General features: G+C 33.8%; 1 protein-coding gene across 1 annotated transcript; it reads right to left on the reverse strand.

The window, feature by feature from the left end:
- Positions 1 to 563: 563 nt before the first annotated feature.
- On the reverse strand, positions 564 to 7,852 carry exc-4 (Chloride intracellular channel exc-4). Its single transcript, NM_170954.3, has 4 exons — positions 7,468 to 7,852; positions 5,616 to 5,750; positions 4,092 to 4,319; positions 564 to 1,924 (listed from the first exon to the last, which is right to left on the reverse strand). Exons 1-4 carry the CDS (start codon positions 7,846 to 7,848, stop codon positions 1,796 to 1,798), a joined length of 873 nt encoding a protein of 290 aa, NP_740950.2. The 5' UTR covers positions 7,849 to 7,852; the 3' UTR covers positions 564 to 1,795.
- Positions 7,853 to 18,515: the final 10,663 nt, after the last annotated feature.

Below are 18,515 nucleotides of genomic sequence, written 5' to 3' on the forward strand. Positions count from 1 at the left end.
AATTTCAAGAAAAATTGGAGTTTTTCAAAAGAAAATCGGAATTTGTTACAATTTTTGCGAAAAAATGCAATAATTTTCGATTTTTTTTTGCGGAAAATTAATAGTTGTACGAGAAAATTGGATTTTTTAAAACTATTTTTCAACAAAAAATCGGAATTTTTCGCATTTTCTTATTGAAAAATTCAAATTTATCATTTTTTCAAGGGAAATCTGAGATTTTTTCCATTTTTCGGAAAAAAAACACGGTTTTTTTCGCTTTTTTTCATTCAAAAATGATATTTTTGATTTTTCTACAAGAAAATCGGGATTTGTTACTTTTTTCCATAAAAAATCAGATTTCTTTTAAAAATTACCAATTTCCAGAAAATAAACTCGAATTTTTAGATTTTTTCGCCGAAAAATCCAATTTTTGCAGTTTTTAATTCAAATTTTCTGCAGAAATCGTAAAAACGGGGAAAAAAACAGGAAAAAAATATGAAATAAAATAAAGTTAGTTGGAAATCAAAGAAAACCGAGTCCAAAAAAAAAAGCGGAAAATTCAAATTTTTCAAAAAAAAAAAAATCAATAAATGGGGGTTTATTTATTAACAAAATAATAATGGCAAGAGAGATAAAATTCGCAAAAAAAAAATTAGAAAAAAATATGGGGAGAATTGCGTCGAATTTTCAGTCAAAATTGAGCAAATTGGGTATAATTTCAGTCAAAAAATAGAAAAAAAAAGATAAATATATAAATAACGGGAAAATATTATGCTTTTCAAAAAAATCGATCGTTGGTTCTTTTTGTGGAGGGGGAAGGCCGGAATGGAAATAAAATGAGATAGATGTGTGTGTGTGTGTGTGGGTGGGGAGAGAGAGAGAGAGAAGAGAAATAGAGAGTTAGACAGTTTTTTTCGCGGAAAAACATTTTTTTGCTCTTTAAATGACAGATTTTTCGGATTTTTTTTGTTGAAAAAAGTTGGAAAAATTGGAAATTTTGTGAAAAATTTTGGGAAATTCTGGAAATTTAATACATTTCACGTTTTTTTTTGCAAAAAAATTGGAAAATTTTCTGATTTTTCAGATAGAAACGTTGGAAATACTTTGATTATTCCAGTATTTTTGCAAAAAAAAAAATGAAATTTTCAGATATTGCCGGTATTTTTTGGAAAAATCTGGAAATTTTCTGATTTTTTCCGTTTTTTTCCCGAAAAAATTGGAAATTTTGTAATTTTTTTTCGGTTTTAACAGCGAAAATCTGCAAATTTTCTGTTTTATTTCAGAATTTTCAACGAAAATCTGAAATAATCGCTTTTTCTCGTATTTTTTGAAAAAAGTCGGTTTTTTAAAGCGAAAATCTGGATAATGTCTGATTTTTTGAAAAAAAAATCGGAAATTTCCGAATATTCCCGCACTTTTTTTGTTTTGAAAAAATGGAAATTTTCCCAATTTTCGAAGAATTATTTCAATATTTTTTGCGAAAATCTGGAAATTTTAGGCGTTTTTCTGAGAAAACTCGGTTTTTGAATTTTTTTTGCTGATTTTTATGTGAAAATGTGGGAAAAATATATAAAAAGAATAGCCAAAAAAATTGAACAAATTTGCCATTTTTTTAATAGATTTTCATCACATAAAAATCAGCTCCAATTTTTCCAAAATTTTTTGATTTTCTCTTTACAAGAAAAATTCAAAATTCCGGTTTTTTGTGTCAATTCGACGAAAAAATTACCAAAATATGCAATTTTTAGCCGAAATTTTTTTAAATTTTCGTTGAGAAATCTGTCACTTAAAGAGCAAATAGTAGAGGGAATTTAATTTAATGAACATTAACATCGGGAGCAAGTCCTTTAACACGAATATCCGATAGCACTTTTTCCGGAATTGTGTGCGTTTTTGTTGGCGATTGGAGGGTTTCACGTTGATTTGTGAACAGATTCATTTGTTCCTGCAAATTCAGAGAATTTTGGGGTTTAAAAATCACATAAATTGGGAAACGACTACAAACTAGAGTTTTGTTAGCCGCACCAAACTTTTGTTGATTTCGCTGTAAAATTGAAAAATTTACACCAAACATTTTTCAAAAAAATTAATTATCATAGAAGCAAGCGCTCTCCTCAAAGCCGAATAATTATTAGAGCGCGCTTGCAGACCAGGAAAATTAAAATTTTTCGATTTTCTCTTTAAAAAATACCAAATTTCGGCTTAAAAATTGCTAGAATCGTCAATTTTGCTTATTTATTTAGCCTGAAACGAGTTAAAAAAAATAGCACAATTTAAGGAATTTTCGAGGAAAATAGTACTTCTCACGATCTCCTCAAAGCCGATTAATTATTAGAGCGCGCTTGCAGCGCCTCGCGTTTCTGCATCCGGGGTATTTTGTCTTTCCACTGAAAAAATCAGTTTTTTTTTCAGATTTATCGAATTTTTAGCTTTTAAAAATTTTTTCCTGCATTTTTCGAACAAACCGTTTTGTTAAACAGTAAAAATCGAATTTAAAATGACTAAAAGGAACTTTTCTCGTCCACGGGTTGAGAAATGGTTTGAATTTGAAGAAATCAGCGGGATTTTTCGTATTTTCTGAATATTTTCCTATTAAAAATCGGTTGCAAACCATTTTTTGACCCTAACGTTAAGTCACAAATGTTGAATCCAATTTTTAATAGAAAAATATTTAGAAAATAAGAAAAATCCCGCTGATTTCTTCAAATTCAAACCATTTCACAACCAGTGGACGAAAAAAGTTCATTTTAGTCATTCTAAATTCGATTTTCACTGTTAAACAAAACGGTTTGTTCGAAAAATGCAGGAAAAAATTTTTAAAAGCTAAAAATTCGATAAATCTGAAAAAAAAGCTGCTTTTTTCAGTGGAAAGGCAAAATACCCCGGATGCAGAAACGCGAGGCGCTGCAAGCGCGCTCTAATAATTAATCGGCTTTGAGGAGATCGTGAGAAGTACTATTTTCCTCGAAAATTCCTTAAATCGTGCTATTTTTTTAAACTCGTTTCAGGCTAAATAAATAAGCAAAATTGACGATCCTAGCAATTTTTAAGCCGAAATTTGGTTTTTTTTTTGGTCAAAATCGAAAGTGGAAACACTAACAATTTCCAGATTTTCGCTAAAAATATTGAAATAATCAGAAATGTTCCAAATTTTGTTCGAAAAATGGAAGAATTTCCGGGAAAAATCGGGAAAAATTTTTTTTTCGATTTTTTTTTAGATTTTCAATGAAAAAATCGAAAATTCAAGTGCACTATTTCTCCAAAGCGTGAAAAAGTACTAGTTTACACAATTTTTGTCATTTTTCATATAAATTTGGCGTTTAAAACCTCAAAAATGGTGCATTTTTAGTCGCGCCTGTCTCGGTTTTCTCTCAAAAAACCCAACACTGGGGTCAAATTTGCTCAAAAAGTGCAATTTCTGTTGTTTCTATGAAATAAGGCGTGAGCTGTAATAAAAATATTGAATTCTGCATGTTTTGTTGGTTTTTTTAAACAAAAAAAAATTGTTCCTCGGCACCCCTGATTCTGGCTAACAAATCTGTAGTTTGTAGTGTCGAGTCTTCGTAGTTTGTAGCTTCATCCTCACTTTATAGTCATGAATAATGTCCTGATCGGCCGAAATTTGGATTTTTTTCAAGAGAAAATCGAAAATTTTGAATTGTTGCAAGCAAAAAAAAAAAAACATCCTTTTCTGGTCTTTTTGCTATTTCTAAAGACTTTTTCTACACTTTCACATAAAAATTAGCATATTTTTTGAGAAATCAATAGTTTTCTCGTTTTTTTAAAAAAGATTTTCAATGAAAAAGTCGAAATTATTCCCCAAAGCCACAATTTTTGTCATTTTTCATATAAATCAAACTGGAGATATATTATTTAAATAAATTGAATTTTTCCGAAATCTTCTGAACTAAAACCTTTTGGCCATTTTTTCTTTTTCAGAATAATAATTCGTATGTTTTTTCTTATTAAAATATAGACAAAATTAGAATAAAAATTGTATGTTTCATGGCTAATTCGAATTTTTTTTTGGTTGGTTTTTTCAACAAAAAACATTGTTCCTCGGCACCCCTGATTCCGGCTAACAAATCTGTAGTTTGCAGCTTCATCCTCACTTTATAGTGATGAATAATGTCCTGATCGGCGGGACAACTCTCAATAAATGCTGCTGTACGGTATGCAGTGAGGATATAAGCCCAGAGATGAGTGAAATTATGTGGAATATCGAATCCAAGAAGTGACAATCCAATAATTCGAATATGATGAAGACGTGGCATCAGTTCACAGTCATATTCAGTCATACTGTTTCCAAGTAGATATCGAGATTTTCTCTCGGATAGCAACTGCAATAAAATGGGGGCAATTTTTGATGGAATTATGTTGACAAGATGCGATAAACAATATTTATCACAAAAAATTGGGGAAATTGGGAAATTGGGCAAAGTGCCGGTTTGCCAAATTTCCGGCAAATTTGGCAAACTTCCAGAATTGAAATTCTCAGAAAATAGGTACTTTACCGGCGAATCATCGGAAATTTGCATTGCCTAAAATTAAAATTTACGGCAAAATGGAAAATTTGTCGGAATTGAAATTTCCGGCAAATCGGCAATTTGCCGGAATACTAAATTTTTGGCAAAATGCCAGAATAGAAATTTCCAGCAAATCGGGATTTTGCCGGAAAATTGGGGAAAATGTGCAATTACCGGTTTGCTAGAAATTTCCGGCAACTTTGGCAAACCGGCAATTGCGCATATATTTTTCTGAAACTTTTTATGAATTTCAATTTCAAACGGAAAACGCATCCTATGAAGTGTTTCAGTATTATCAAAAATCTTTTTATAAAATTCCGGCAAATTGATATCCGGCAAGCAAATCGGCAGTTTGCCGGATTTTAAAATTTCCGATAGGTTGGCAATTTGCCGGAATAATAAATTTTCGGCAGTTTGCCAGAATTGAGATTTTCCGTTTTGCCGATTTGTTGGAAATTTTCTGTATCGTCAAAGTGTCGATTTGCCGGAAAATTGCCATTTTCCCGTAAATTAAAATTTCCAGAAAATAGGTACTTACCCAAAATTAAAATTTACGGCAAATCGGCAGTTTGCCGGAATTGAAAATTTCCGGCAAATTGGCACTTTGCCGGAATACTAAATTTTCGGCAATTTGCCAGAATTGAAATTTCCGGTAAATCAGTAATTTGCCGGAATTGATCATTTTCGGCAATTTACCAGAATTGAAAATTTCCGGCAAATTGGCACTTTGCCGGAATTGAAATTTTTTGTTTTGCCGATTTACCGTAATTTTTTATTTTCGGCAAAGTACCTATTTGCCGAAAATTAAAATTTCCAGAAAATAGGTACCTCACCGAAAATTGAAATTTACGGCAAAATGACAATTTGCCGGAATTCAAAATTTCCGTTTTGCCGATTTGCCGGAAATTTTCATTCTCGGCAAATAGGTAGCTTTCCTAAACTTAAAATTTCCCGGCAAAATGGCAATTTGCAGAAACTTAACATTTCCCGGCAATCGGAAACTTGCCGGACATTTTCAATTCCGGCAAAGTGCCGATTTGCCGGAAAATTTGCCGAAAATTAAAATTTTCGGCAAATGGGCAATTTCGCAGATTTCTGTGTGTATTTTACCTGATCAATATTGGATAGTTGCTCACAGACTCGATTGTAGTGAACTTTAATCTGTGCTGGAAGATCTTCAACTCTCGATGGCTCCTTTTTTCCCTTATCGAACTCTACTTTTGCTCGCAGGAACAGTTTGAAGTTCTGAAAAATGAGAGGAAATTAGACGGGGGAAAACGTCAAATTTAACTTTGTCGATTTACGCGCGTCGTGAAAAATGGATTTTTTCGAAGTTTTACCAGAAAAATTGGAATTATTTGAAGTTTTTCCGGAAAAATTAATTTTTTTTGAAGTTTTTCCGGGAAAATTGGATTTTTTTTGAAGTTTTTCCGGAAAAATTGGGAAATGTTTCTTTTTTTTTTTTAGGAAAAAACAGAATTTTCCATACTGTTAAGACAAAATTGGACCAATTTCTAAATTTTTTCATCGAAAAAAGGACATTTTTGAGATATCAAGCTGTGTGAAGCCTCGTGTACTCCCCGAGGAGAAGATTTTACGGATTTTGCTGAAAATCAATATTTTAAATCAATTTATTGCAGTTTTCATATTTTCTATGAAATTTGGTATTTTTAATCAGAAAATCGATAACTTAATGACAAAATGTTGCATTTCAGTGAGAAAACCAGAAATTTCTGAAAAAATGCAGTTTTTGGCGGAAAAGTGATTATTTTTCGGTAAAAATTCGGTATTTTCAAAAGAAAATCGAGAATTTTACGAAAATTGACGATTTTCGTGGGGAAACCCTGTTGAAAATTGATGAATTAAATATTTTTCGCGGAAATTTTCAGAGTTTTCGTTAAAAACTTGTATTTTTCGCTTTTTCTAACAAAAATTTTCAATTTTCCCGGGGAAATGATGTATTTTTGTTTCACTGAAAACACTATAAATCAGCAAAAACTGCAAAATGTTCTCCTCGTGGAGTACAAGGCATTTTTTCGCAAAAAATCCATTTTTTGATTTAAATTTTTATAGAAATGTAGAAAATGGGTTGTTCTAGTTGAAAATAACATATATTTTTGTTGAAAATCTTGAAAAAGTCATCAAAACCTTTTAACGGCACTTTTTCGGCTTTTCAAGATTTTCAACAAAGATAAATGTTATTTTCAAATAGAACAACCCGTTTTCTACATTTCTATATCAATTTTAGATTAAAAATTTATTTTTTTGCCGAAAAAGTGCCGCACAGCCCTGAAAACTGGATAATCTTTTCCACGAGGAATACACGATCCGCGTAAATCAACACATTAGGCGTTCGATTTACGCGGATCGTGTACTCCTCGTGGAAAATAAAATTCGTTCTTAATCTAAAATTGATATAGAAATATAGAAAACGGGTTGTTCTATTTGAAAATAACATTTACTTTTGTTGAAAATCTTGAAAAAGACCTCAAATAGTGCCTGAAAGTTGCCGTTTGCCGGAAAAGTGCCGTTAAAAGTTTTTAGATTAAAAAAACTGGGTTGTTTCAAAATGAAAATCACCTTTAATCGGCACTTTTTCCGGCAAACGGAACAAAAATTAATGTTATTTTCATGTGTATGTGATTAAAGGGATTTTCATTTTGAAAGAACCCAGTTTTTTTAATCTAAAAACTTTTAACGGCACTTTTCCGGCAAACGGCAACTTTCAGGCACTATTTGAGGTCTTTTTCAAGATTTTCAACAAAAGTAAATGTTATTTTCAAATAGAACAACCCGTTTTCTATATTTCTATATCAATTTTAGACTAAAAATTCATTTTTTTGACGAAAAAGTGAAAAAAAAGTGCCCCACAACCCTGAAAACTACAGAATCTTTTCCACGAGGAGTACACGATCCGCGTAAATCGACAGTTTCCGGGCTTCTTCTTCTTCCATACACTCACCCTGTACAAGTTCTCTATTCTCTTCTCAGCGGATGGATCCTTTTCAAAGAGTGGAACATTGAATTCCTTTGCCAAATGAAAGATCCGTCCTTCAATCTCTCGATTATCAGTGTATGTCAGCTCTTTTTCCTCTTCAATCATAATCGGTGGTTGTGCTCCGAGAAAGTTCTTCTTAAATGCTTCAGAATTCACGTTGACAGTCTTCACTTCGACTCGTGCAACTCCAATCTCATAAAGAGCATACAACTCCATCCAGAATTCCTGACAGAAAAGATCGGCTCCAATGCGGCGAGCATCAATTCCTGACGCTTTTACGTAGAGCTCGAGAAGAGGTTTTGATTGGGGATCTCCGTTTGATTGGATCTGGTAAGCTTCTGCCATATCTGGAATTAGCGGTGGTTGTTGGAGAGGAAAATTTGGTGAGATAACACAATAAATCCGGAAGAAACAGAAGAAAATTAGTGTATATTTTAAATATATATATATATATATACCACGGCTGGTATATATATATATATATACCAGCCGTGGACCGCACCTTCGGCGCGGCCCCCGACTTCTGGGGCTGAAAATTAATTTTTTATGAAACTACCGTAACCCTACAGTATTCCTACCGTACCACTATTGTACCACTACAGTACCCCGACTATATCCCTACACTAACCCTAACTCACTATCCCTCCAGAAGCCAAAACTTCACAGACTACAAAGACCACATAGACTACAAACTATGGACACACAGAATAAGCGCTTTATATATAGTAAATGATATATATATATATCGAATAAATGGAGAATTTTTAAATTTAGTGAGAAAATATTTACGACAATTGGTGTAAATACTGGAAATTTTAGGTAACAACATCCGTTTTTTACGAATATTTGTTAATTTTCCAATGAATGTTCAAAATTTAGATTTAATAGCTAGTTTTGGGAGTTTTCCACACCTTTTTTTGGATTTCAGCATCAGATTTTAGCATGTTTCTGGAAATTTGTTTCTGGGAATTTCTCAATGAAATTGAAGAAATTTTTTGTTTTGTTACTAGAAAATATTATACAAAGCAAGTTCGAGATAGCTTGAAAACTTTAGTTTCCAGGGGAAATTCTATTACGAGAACAGAAAATTCTGAGAATGCGTACATCGCAACATATTTGACGCGCAAAATATCTCGTAGCGAAACCTACAGTAACCCTTCAAATGACTACTGTAGCTCTGTGTGTGTGGATTTACGGGACTGACTTTCGAGACAATGATATTCAATTTTCTGTAGCTTTTTTTACTGTGTTATTTTTAAAGTGTGCTTTTAATACGCTATCAATTAATAAACGATTTCCGTAAATCGACACAAGCGCTACAGTAGTCATTTTAAGAATTACTGTAGTTTTCGCTACGAGATATTTTGCGCGTCAAATATGTTGCGATGTACGCATTCTCAGAATTTCTTGTTCCCGTAATAAAAAATGAGCCATTGTGGAATTTACTTTCAATATTTCTTACTAAAAATATATTTTAATTTCAGGTTTAAGGTTTTAGTAACAAAAATTGTAATTGTAATTGCAATGGAATGGGGGGTTTTTCAGTAATTCGCAACTTTTAGACGAGATTTGAACACTTTGAACTAAAATACAAGGTACGAGGTATTTTAGTTCTAAAGTGTGCAAAAAACTAGCTGAAAGTTGCAAATTGCGGGAAATCTCCCGATTTTCAGACAAGATGTCCTCCTAAAGCCTTTCAATTGGAATTAAAGCTATATTGAATTAGAAAACCTCATTTTCTATATTCCGTGACAAATATTTTTGGTAAAGAATATTAGAATCACGTGGAGTCACAGAAAGTCTCATTTTGCTTTGATCTTCGAAAAATGCGGGAGAAGAGACGCAGACATCTAATCTGATTTCGCATGGTTAAGTGCGTGCTGACGTCACAATTTTCTGGAAAAATATTCCCGCATTTTTCATAGATCAAACCGCAATGAGACAGTCTGACACCACGTGTAAAAGATTTAAATTGCTTCGCAAAATTTTTTAAAGTAAAATTAAGTTTTTCGGTTAGATTCTGCGATTTCTATATTTCGTGATTAGATTTTAATGAAACAACATGCCAAAATGGCTCTTTTAAAAATTATGTCGATTTACGGCTTAAGTACACATTTTTCTGATAAAAAATGCCAAAAAAATCGAAAAAAAATTATGAAATCGTCCAGAAAGTCAGCAGGTACATGGTCTCGCAACTTGTTAATTGACGAGACACCCCCCGAACGGATCGAACAGAGAGTGTAGAGACCCCAGAGAAAACCGTCCCCCAAATAAATGTCCAATTTGGAAATCCCGCAGTGTGTAGAAGTAGAAGAAGAAGAAGAGAAAGATACAAATACATCTACACTAGACACTAACATATAATACATACATACATACAATCATAAAAATTGTGGAGACGTCGGTCGGTCGGTCGGCGGGTGCTGCTGTTGGTGGTGTAATCGGAAACGAATCACACAGAAACGGTTTATGCGATGCGATTTATTCATAAAATATATATATGTGAATAGTATGCGAGATTCCGAAAACTAGATGCCGTCAGGTGAAGAGTGGCATTTCTGGAATTTCTATTGACGTGGTGAAATTGATCGATATACGTCATTTTTCAGGCAAAAACCCAGAAATCAGTTGAGAAAAGTCTGCGTCTGAATTCCCGCATTTTTTGTAGATCAAAACGTGTACACTCGAAATAATAAAACTGCGTGGCGTGTACTGCAGAAAACCTCATAATTAGCCCCCGCCTTTTTATCGTCCACTCACGGGGAAAAGACAAAATTCGGGGACCAACCAATATCAGGCCGCCGACATCTCATGGGTTCCGCGCGCCGCTATGTTTAACTCGTTGTGGGTGTGGCAAGCTGCCTCCGCCCGCTGCGAGTTAAACATAGCGGCGCGCGGAACCCATGAGATGTCGGCGGCCTGATATTGGTTGGTCCCCGAATTTTGCCTTTTCCCCGTGAGTGGACGACAAAAAGGCGGGGCCTAATTATGAGGTTTTCTGCAGTACACGCCACTCAGTTTTATTATTTTGAGTGTATGCCTCATGTTCCGAGCCGGTTTTAAGTGAGAAATCGATGGTTTTCCCCGAATTTCCAGCTTTCAAAGGAGGACTAACGGTTCGGACGATTTTGAACGTTTAGTCCCAAAATGGGCTCAATTGAACGAATTTCGTGATTAAGCTTCTCAAAAAAATCTTCAAAAATTTTTTATGACGGTTCAAAATTTCCGAAAAAAAATTAAACTAATTTTAGCTAAAATCTTGAATTTTGGCCACTTTTCACGTGTCACATCCATTCGAAGTTTAATTTTTTGGAGTTATCACCCTTTATCGCATATATTGGTAGTTTATCTCATTTAATTTCGTCGATTAAGGCACATTTAAAGCCGATAGGTTGGTTACCTATCGGTCTTAAATGTACCTTAATCGATGAAATTGAATGAGATCTCATGTGAGATAAACTACCAATATATGCTATAAAGGATGATAATTCCAAAAAAAGTCAACTTCGCGCAGATGTGACAGAGAAAAGTGGCCGAAATTCGAGATTTTAGCTAAAATCAGTGTAGTTTTTTCGAAATTTTAAACCGCCATAAAAAATTTGAAAAAATTTAAACATTTTTGAGAAGTTCATTACAAAAATCGTTCATTTCAGCCCATTTTAGGTATATACGTTCAAAATTGTCCGAACCGTTATTCCTCCTTTAAAAGCTGAAAATTCGAGGAAAACCATCGATTTCTCACTTAAAACCGGCTGGAAACATGAGACACGTTTTGATCTACAAAAAATGCGGCAAATTCAGACGCAGACTTTTCTCAACTGATTTCGCATGGCTAAGAACGTGCTGACGTCACATTTTTTTGTGTAAAAAATTCCCGCATTTTTTGTAGATCAACCCGTTATAGCACGTGGTGTCAGGCTGTCTGTCCCATCACAGCTTGATCTTTAAAAAACGCGGGAGTTTTTTCCACAGAAAAGTGGTGTGACGTCAGCACACTCTTAACAATGCGAAATCAATTAAGAAGTTTGCGGCGTTAAAATTCCCGCATTTTTTGTAGATCAAACCGTTATGGGACAACCTGACACCACGTGTCGACATACAAATTTCGAGAAAACTGAGTAGCAGTAAAAACCAGCTGAGAAAAACGTACGAACGCGGAAAATATCCAATGAAATCTTGAAATTTCTAGTGAAAACCGATTTTGGACTAGAAAATCTCGGATTTTCACACAAAAATAGCGGAAAATCACTGATTTCTGAGAAAATATGCTTGGAAATTTGAAGAACGGCACCACAGGAAGAGAAAATCACCGATTTTCAATTAAAATGCATTTTAAAGCAAATTCAGAAGCCCGGAATTCAGAAAAATGGCATGTGACAAATGATTTTTAGTGAGAATTAGCCGAAAATATATTCAAAAGCTGAAAATTCGAAGAAAAACCAGTTAAAAAATCAAATTTCAAAGACGCTGAAGCAGTTTTTCACTAAAATCTAGCTCGGAACACATATATAAACCCACAAAATGTATTTTTCACCGAAAAAGGCAGAAAATTCAAGGAAAACAGGTGCTCGGCATGAAAATTATCGATTTTTCATCAAAATTTAGCTTAAAATAGTGGAAATTTCAAGAAAAATCAATATTAAACAGTAAAAATCAGAGAAAAACAAGATTGGCGCCTTTTAAAATTCGAACAAATTTCCACGAGTCCGCAAACACTCACACGCAAAAGTGAACACTTTCGCTGCGTCTCGCAAATTCACACACTCTCTCGCGACCATTAAAATTAAAATTAATTAATTTTTAATGTAATTAACTAGTAAAATATATTAAAATTTCGAGGTTCAGAGGTTTTTGAGGTTTTTTTCAGCGAAAAAAAAGAGAAAATCACTATAAAATCGAATAAAGCATCTCAAAGTAACCGTGACAAAAAAACGAACACTAATTAATCGACCGAATCATCTCTTTATGGGCAAATCGATTTGTTTCTTCGAAGAATTCTTCATGTTTCATCCGAAAAAAGAGAAAGGCATCGAAATTGCATTTCACCGTCTTCTAATAGCTTGCATAATTCTCCACGAGAGGAAAAAACGAGAAATTTTGATGAAAAAGACAAAAATACATGGTTGAGGCTAAACGTGATGTGCAATTTGTAGTATAAGCTTATATATAACCCTAACCGTAACAATTTTTAATAGAAAAAGGGTAAAAATACCTTTTTCTATTGAAAAACTCAATTTTTATAATAAATAAAGCGAAAAAAGGCATCTAACCTGCCGAAATTGTGTGAATAACGCGGGCATGAAACAATTGCGAGACCCCCGGCTGATCTGTCAAGAGTGCTGTAAGCCTGAGTGTGACGGATAATAACTTGTTCAAATATTCGAAGGCAGAGGGGGAAAAACGGACGGAACAGCAGGAAAAAGTGGGCTTTCGGATGATTTTGACCTACAGGAGCATGAGGACCGGAATGCATGGGTACTGCAATTATTCACCACGAGCAACTATTCTTACAGCAATGAATAATATAAATACTTGGGAGAGAAATTCCATTTAACTGAGTCAACTGTCCAAACATTCATTTTTTTTTTTTTGAGGGGAAAGTGGTGTAGGTGTTCTTGATAAGCCAAATTCCCGCAGTTTATTGATAAAAGGGAAACAATTTTCAATGGGAAACTAGTTTTGCAGAACTTATTTGGTGGAAAAAGTGAATTTTTAGGCGCGCAAGGCAGACAAAGAACCAATGCCTGCCTACCGCCTAGACAAGAAGACATTGTAAAATTTTTAAACATTCCCTCCAACTGTGAATCTTATCTTTAAAGATGAGATGGAATTTCAAGATAATCCCACTTCCATGACCCCTTGAATTAAATTGCAAAACAGGTCAAACTGTACCGGATATGGATTCCGCTTAGGCTTAGGCTTAGGCTTAGGTTTAAGCTTATGCATAGTTTCAGACTTAGGCTTAGGCTTTGAGTTAGGCTTAATCTTAGGCATAGGCTTAGGCTTAGGCTTTTGCCCAGTGGAAACATGATGAGAAGCCTAAGTTATATAGTTTCCAATGTCTTTTTAATTAAAAAAAAGTTGGCAAATTATATGGAAAGGTGGGATTTTCCGGTACAATACACCCACAGTAATGGATTTAAAACCGTGTACCTAAATGAACTTCGGGACAGGGAAAGTCAAAAAACTGAGAGAAGAATGGAAATGTATTCCCCGTGGATTAGTTTCGGCAAAAAAAAACGAAAAAGTCCAAAAAATCCACGTGGAATACGTAATAAAGTGTTGTCTTTGAGAGGAATCAGTTGCCCTCCAGGGGCCACTTGACACGTAGCATAAGTGGTCTCACTCACTCAGTCAGTGTCTCCGGGGCGCGGAAAAGTGTTGAAAATGTGAGAAAACTGGCCGTTTTCCCGTCTCTCGCGCCTCGAGATAAACATCTCTCAACAACAGTTCCCCCCCACCGAGTCACCATGTTTCGCTTTTCGGATTTATCCCTTTTTTGTTGGAATATTGTTGTTATGTAGTTTACAGCTTAAGTCGGTTATTGCTACGTGGCCGAGTTGGGAGAAAATTCGGCCACCAATTTTTTTCCCGGTTATACTATTGATGGCTCAGATTTTGAAAAAATTGTTTCCTACATTCCGGGATTTTTTGGGAAAATTTTTCGTTGAGTTTTTTTTTTTTTGCGAATAAATTTTTTCTCTGAAAATGCACTCATAACATATCCGAAATTTCATCTTTCAGAAAATTTATATAGAATTCACATAGGTTATCTAATTTTAAAGTTACAGCGTTTTTAACCAAACGTGTGCAATTTCCATTGTGTATAGTCGAAGCACCATTTCCCAAAATTGGCATTTTCCGGCTTGAAATTTCAAAATTTTCAGTTTTCAGGACCTAAAAGTACTTTTAAAATAGTTATACGAAAAAACACCTTTGAGTTTGAAAGAATTGATGATTTCAAAAATTTTGATTTTTTTTTTTGGAAAAAATTTGCAATTTTTAAGATAAAAATAAACTTAAATTTTCAATTAATATACGCTGATTTTAAAGTTAGTATAGTAATAGCTCCTACCGTACGCTTTAAAGGCGCACACTGAATTTACCAAAAAGTTTAAAATTCAGAACCGAGATTTTCAGTCAAAAAAATAAAAGTTTCGCAACTAACCGGTTATGCTAATATAGCAAATTTTTATGCAAAAAAGGAAGGAAAGTGTCTCCTCTCCATTCGAAAATACATTGTTGATACAACGTTTTAGTTATTTATGAATAGGGGGAAAGGGAGAAGGTGTGCAATTTCTATTATAGTAGTAGTCAGAGGCTCGCGTTGAATAGATTTATTTATTTTTTTATACATATATGAAAAAAGTGGACAGCACAATAGCCTCTTTTTTCTTCTGTATATTGCTGTTACATGGCCGAAAAAAAAACTCGGCCACCACTCAATTTGATCTCCAAATAATGCAATTACCGCGGGGCGGGGGAGGTTGAAATTTTGAAAATAGGGTCCCTGGTATGTAAGTGTAGATTATAGTGTCTAGGCCTCACCATTGTAGTTTGTAGGCACAAATATACTATTTACGGAGAAATCTGAGATAGTTATTGTGACCAGTGAACCATGAAAGGTAAATATTTAACCCAGTAAACCATTAAAGGGTACCGGCACGTGGAAAATATGGGCAGGGCCTAGGCCTACGCTTAGGCTTGAGCTTATTACTGGGCTCTGGCTCGGGCCTACGTTTTGGCAATAGCTTCGGCTTTGGCTTAGGCTTAGGCTTAGGCTTATATGTAGGCTGCGGCTTAGGCTTAATCTTAGTACTGGTCATTGGCTCAGGCCTACGTTTTGACAATAGCTTTGGCTTTGGTTCATGATTAGGGCAAAGTCTGGTCTTAGACTTAGGCTTAGCCCTCGGCTTATTGTTAGGCTTAGGCTTAACCCCCTCGGCTTAGGCTTAACAACTTTGCCTAATTTTCGCAATTTTCTAAATTTTACAGCGTTTTTATTATTATACTACTTTTATTTTAAATTATACAGACATAAGGTATTATATAAAAAATGAGCAAAAAGTGTTGTCAAATTCCATTAAATTTCGAGAATTTTGCCGTGACTTTTTAAGCTTATAATTGTCGAGCAAAAAATTTTTTCTGGGGGTTCAACATGTCGAAGAAGTTTCAGTTTTTTTACAAAAAAAATCAATTTTTTTTATAACCTGGGTCTCAGCATAAATTCTAAGTTTATACATAATTTTTTTTGGACCAGCAGCTAAAAATTCAAATTTTCTAAAATTCCTCCAAGTGTTCCAGAATCCAGTCAAGCCTAGATTTTCAGCCAAGTAATCCACATACTAATGTAAAAGCACAAGTAGCGGCGCTACAAGGAGCAGAAGACACGGAAAAAGCCTGTGGAAATTAGAAAAAAAACAGTTGAGCAGTGGAGGGGGGGCAGGTGATGTTCAAATAAAGACTCTGTTTGTTTTGCTCGATTTTCTCGTTCCCCTCTCTCTTTCTCCGATTTCCAATACCGATTCACTTTTTTTGGCGATTCGGTTCGATCAAATTTTGACAAATGGCTAACAGCAGCAGCGAGGGGATGGACTCGCGCGTTGTGTGCAAACCGATGGGGGGATGACATGTGTTTGGCAGAGTGCCAAGAAAACTAGACTAGGTTAGTGTATCAACTCCTATGAGCACTTGGCTAGTTTCGCACCTTTTGCTGGGCGGCCTAACAGAATACAATTCAAATAGTTCCAAAACTAGACCGTTTGTAGTTTAAAGGCGCAGGTTGTTTCCTAAGCTAGGCCTGTTTTAAGCATACCTAAATTGATTTTTCTATTATACTAGTTAATTGACTTCTACAGTTGATAGACCAATGCACCATGTTCTCAAAAAAATTTCAATTGCTAAGACTTGATGATTATCAAAAGTTTAGTAGTGGTGTTCCAAAATTAGACAATTCTAGTTTAAAGGTACATACATATTCCTTTACAGTTAGAGTTATTTTACAGTTATTTTATTTTTAGTTACAGTTAGAGTTTACAGTTTTTTAATGCTTGCCTAACATATCAATTTTTCTATGTTTCTATTACATATAGAAAAATTGATATGTAGGCAAGCATTAAGAAAACTGTAAACTCTAACTGTAACTAAAAACAAAATAACTGTAAAATAACTCTAACTGTAAAGGAATATGTATGTACCTTTAAACTAGAATTGTCTAATTTTGGAACACCACTACTAAACTTTTGATAATCCTCAAGTCTTAGCAATTGAAATTTTTTAGACTAATAGACTAGTATCTACGTTTCTATTACACATAGATACTAGTCTAGTTATGCATTTTTGAAAAGTTGATATACCAATGCACCATGTTCAATGATTGATTGGTCAGGTTTAAAAAAGTACTACGAACTGTAGTTTAAAGGTTCATGTTGTTTCCTCAGCTAGGCGTATTTGAAGCATATGTAGTTCAATGTATGTGTCTATTCAGAAAACGTACATGTCTTTTTCTAGTTAATTAACTGATTTAGTTGGTTGATCAATGCACCATGTCTAAAAACTGAATGGTTAGCTTCGTATCCCCCAATAATGTGTATAAGCCTCTAAACTACAACGGCAAGCTCAAAAATTACATTCTGCAAAAAAAAACTAATCAACTTTTTTCCAGTTTATGAGTTTTTGAGCTGAAGTGTTTTGTGCCAATCACCAAACAAGACTTGTCCATTTTTTGTTCTGAAATCGATGTTTTAGACTGTATTTCAAGCTTATATGATACACTGTCTTGGGAAAATAGGTTATTGAACCATCTGACTTTGGTTTGACAAAAGCATAAAAGTGACAAAGTCTAATACCTCACAGTTTTGAAACTTTCGTTCAAGACTGTAATAATTATTAATTAGAAATAGCTAACTAGAACCGATATACATAGGTACTTAATTCTATATATCTATATACCTATATAATTATATATATACCGAATTCTATAACACACCATGGAATTTTACCATATATTCCCTTTTTAGTACGTTTATATCTCGGTTGTCTTTGATCATATTTCAAAAATTCAAAATTCAAACGACACAATTTTTTTCAAATCTATCGTTATGCTTTGGTTTTTGAAGGTATCAAAAATATTTTTAAACCGTTGAAATATGAGCCGACAAAGTCGATTGACGGGGGGCCATACTAATAGGGAATGTACGGTATATATAATTTATGTACATATATGTATTATAACGTATGATAACATTCATACACTTCCTTTTTTTGACTAACTCAATTGCATGGAATTTGAATTTAAGACTACACACATTTTCCAAACAATTACTATTTTTCTTCTCTCATATCTCTAATTACTCCGATACTATTCAAAAATTCAATTCCCCATCCCCCCAGAAAACCCCAAAATTACTCCAAATTCCACGCATCCCAAATTCAATTTCCTTTACATGACCCCTTTTCCCCATTCTCCTACCCTTCTGCCTACCAATATGTCGTCAAATTCAATGTCTGCGTACCCGATATATGCGTATGTATTGAATGGAATAACACACCATTTGACGACATTTTCCCCGTTTAAACTAACAACTTTTCAAGGTTGTTTATTGGATTTTGCAGGGTTTTGTATGGGAAAAGTTCAGGATTTTCCTATAAAATCAATATTTCTTTGGAATTTATAATTGTTTAAGTACTGTGATAACTACTTAAATAGAACTTGTTTTATTTGAGTTTGTTAAAATTTAATTTGTTCATAATGTAACCGCTTTAAACGGGGCTTTTTTACTATTATTAAATTTAAAAGTTGACCTATTATAACTTTTTCTCAATAAGAAGTTTCAATTTTCATACTAATTACTACTTCTATACAGTTTTTTTCGATGTTACTTTAAAAAATTGAAAACTTGTCCTTATAAATTAGAATTTTCTGGTTATTCTTATTATTTCTGTTGAAATTGAACTTTAAAACGTTTTCAATTGTTCTTTGAGTTAAAATATTAATTTTTATAACAAAATTT

The sequence above is a fragment of the Caenorhabditis elegans genome, chromosome I, assembly GCF_000002985.6.
Source record: "Caenorhabditis elegans chromosome I".
In the NCBI taxonomy this organism is placed as follows: Eukaryota; Metazoa; Nematoda; class Chromadorea; order Rhabditida; family Rhabditidae; genus Caenorhabditis; species Caenorhabditis elegans.

What these genes read in the sequence shown, in the direction of transcription:
- exc-4 (NM_170954.3), bottom strand. Translation starts at nt 7,848, where the DNA reads ATGGCAGAAGCTTACCAGATCCAATCAAACGGAGATCCCCAATCAAAA. An exon ending in GAATAGAGAACTTGTACAGG is followed by an intron (nt 5,751 to 7,467) that starts GTGAGTGTATGG and finishes CTCATTTTTCAG; the next exon opens with AACTTCAAACTGTTCCTGCG. An exon ending in AACTATCCAATATTGATCAG is followed by an intron (nt 4,320 to 5,615) that starts GTAAAATACACA and finishes ATTTTATTGCAG; the next exon opens with TTGCTATCCGAGAGAAAATC.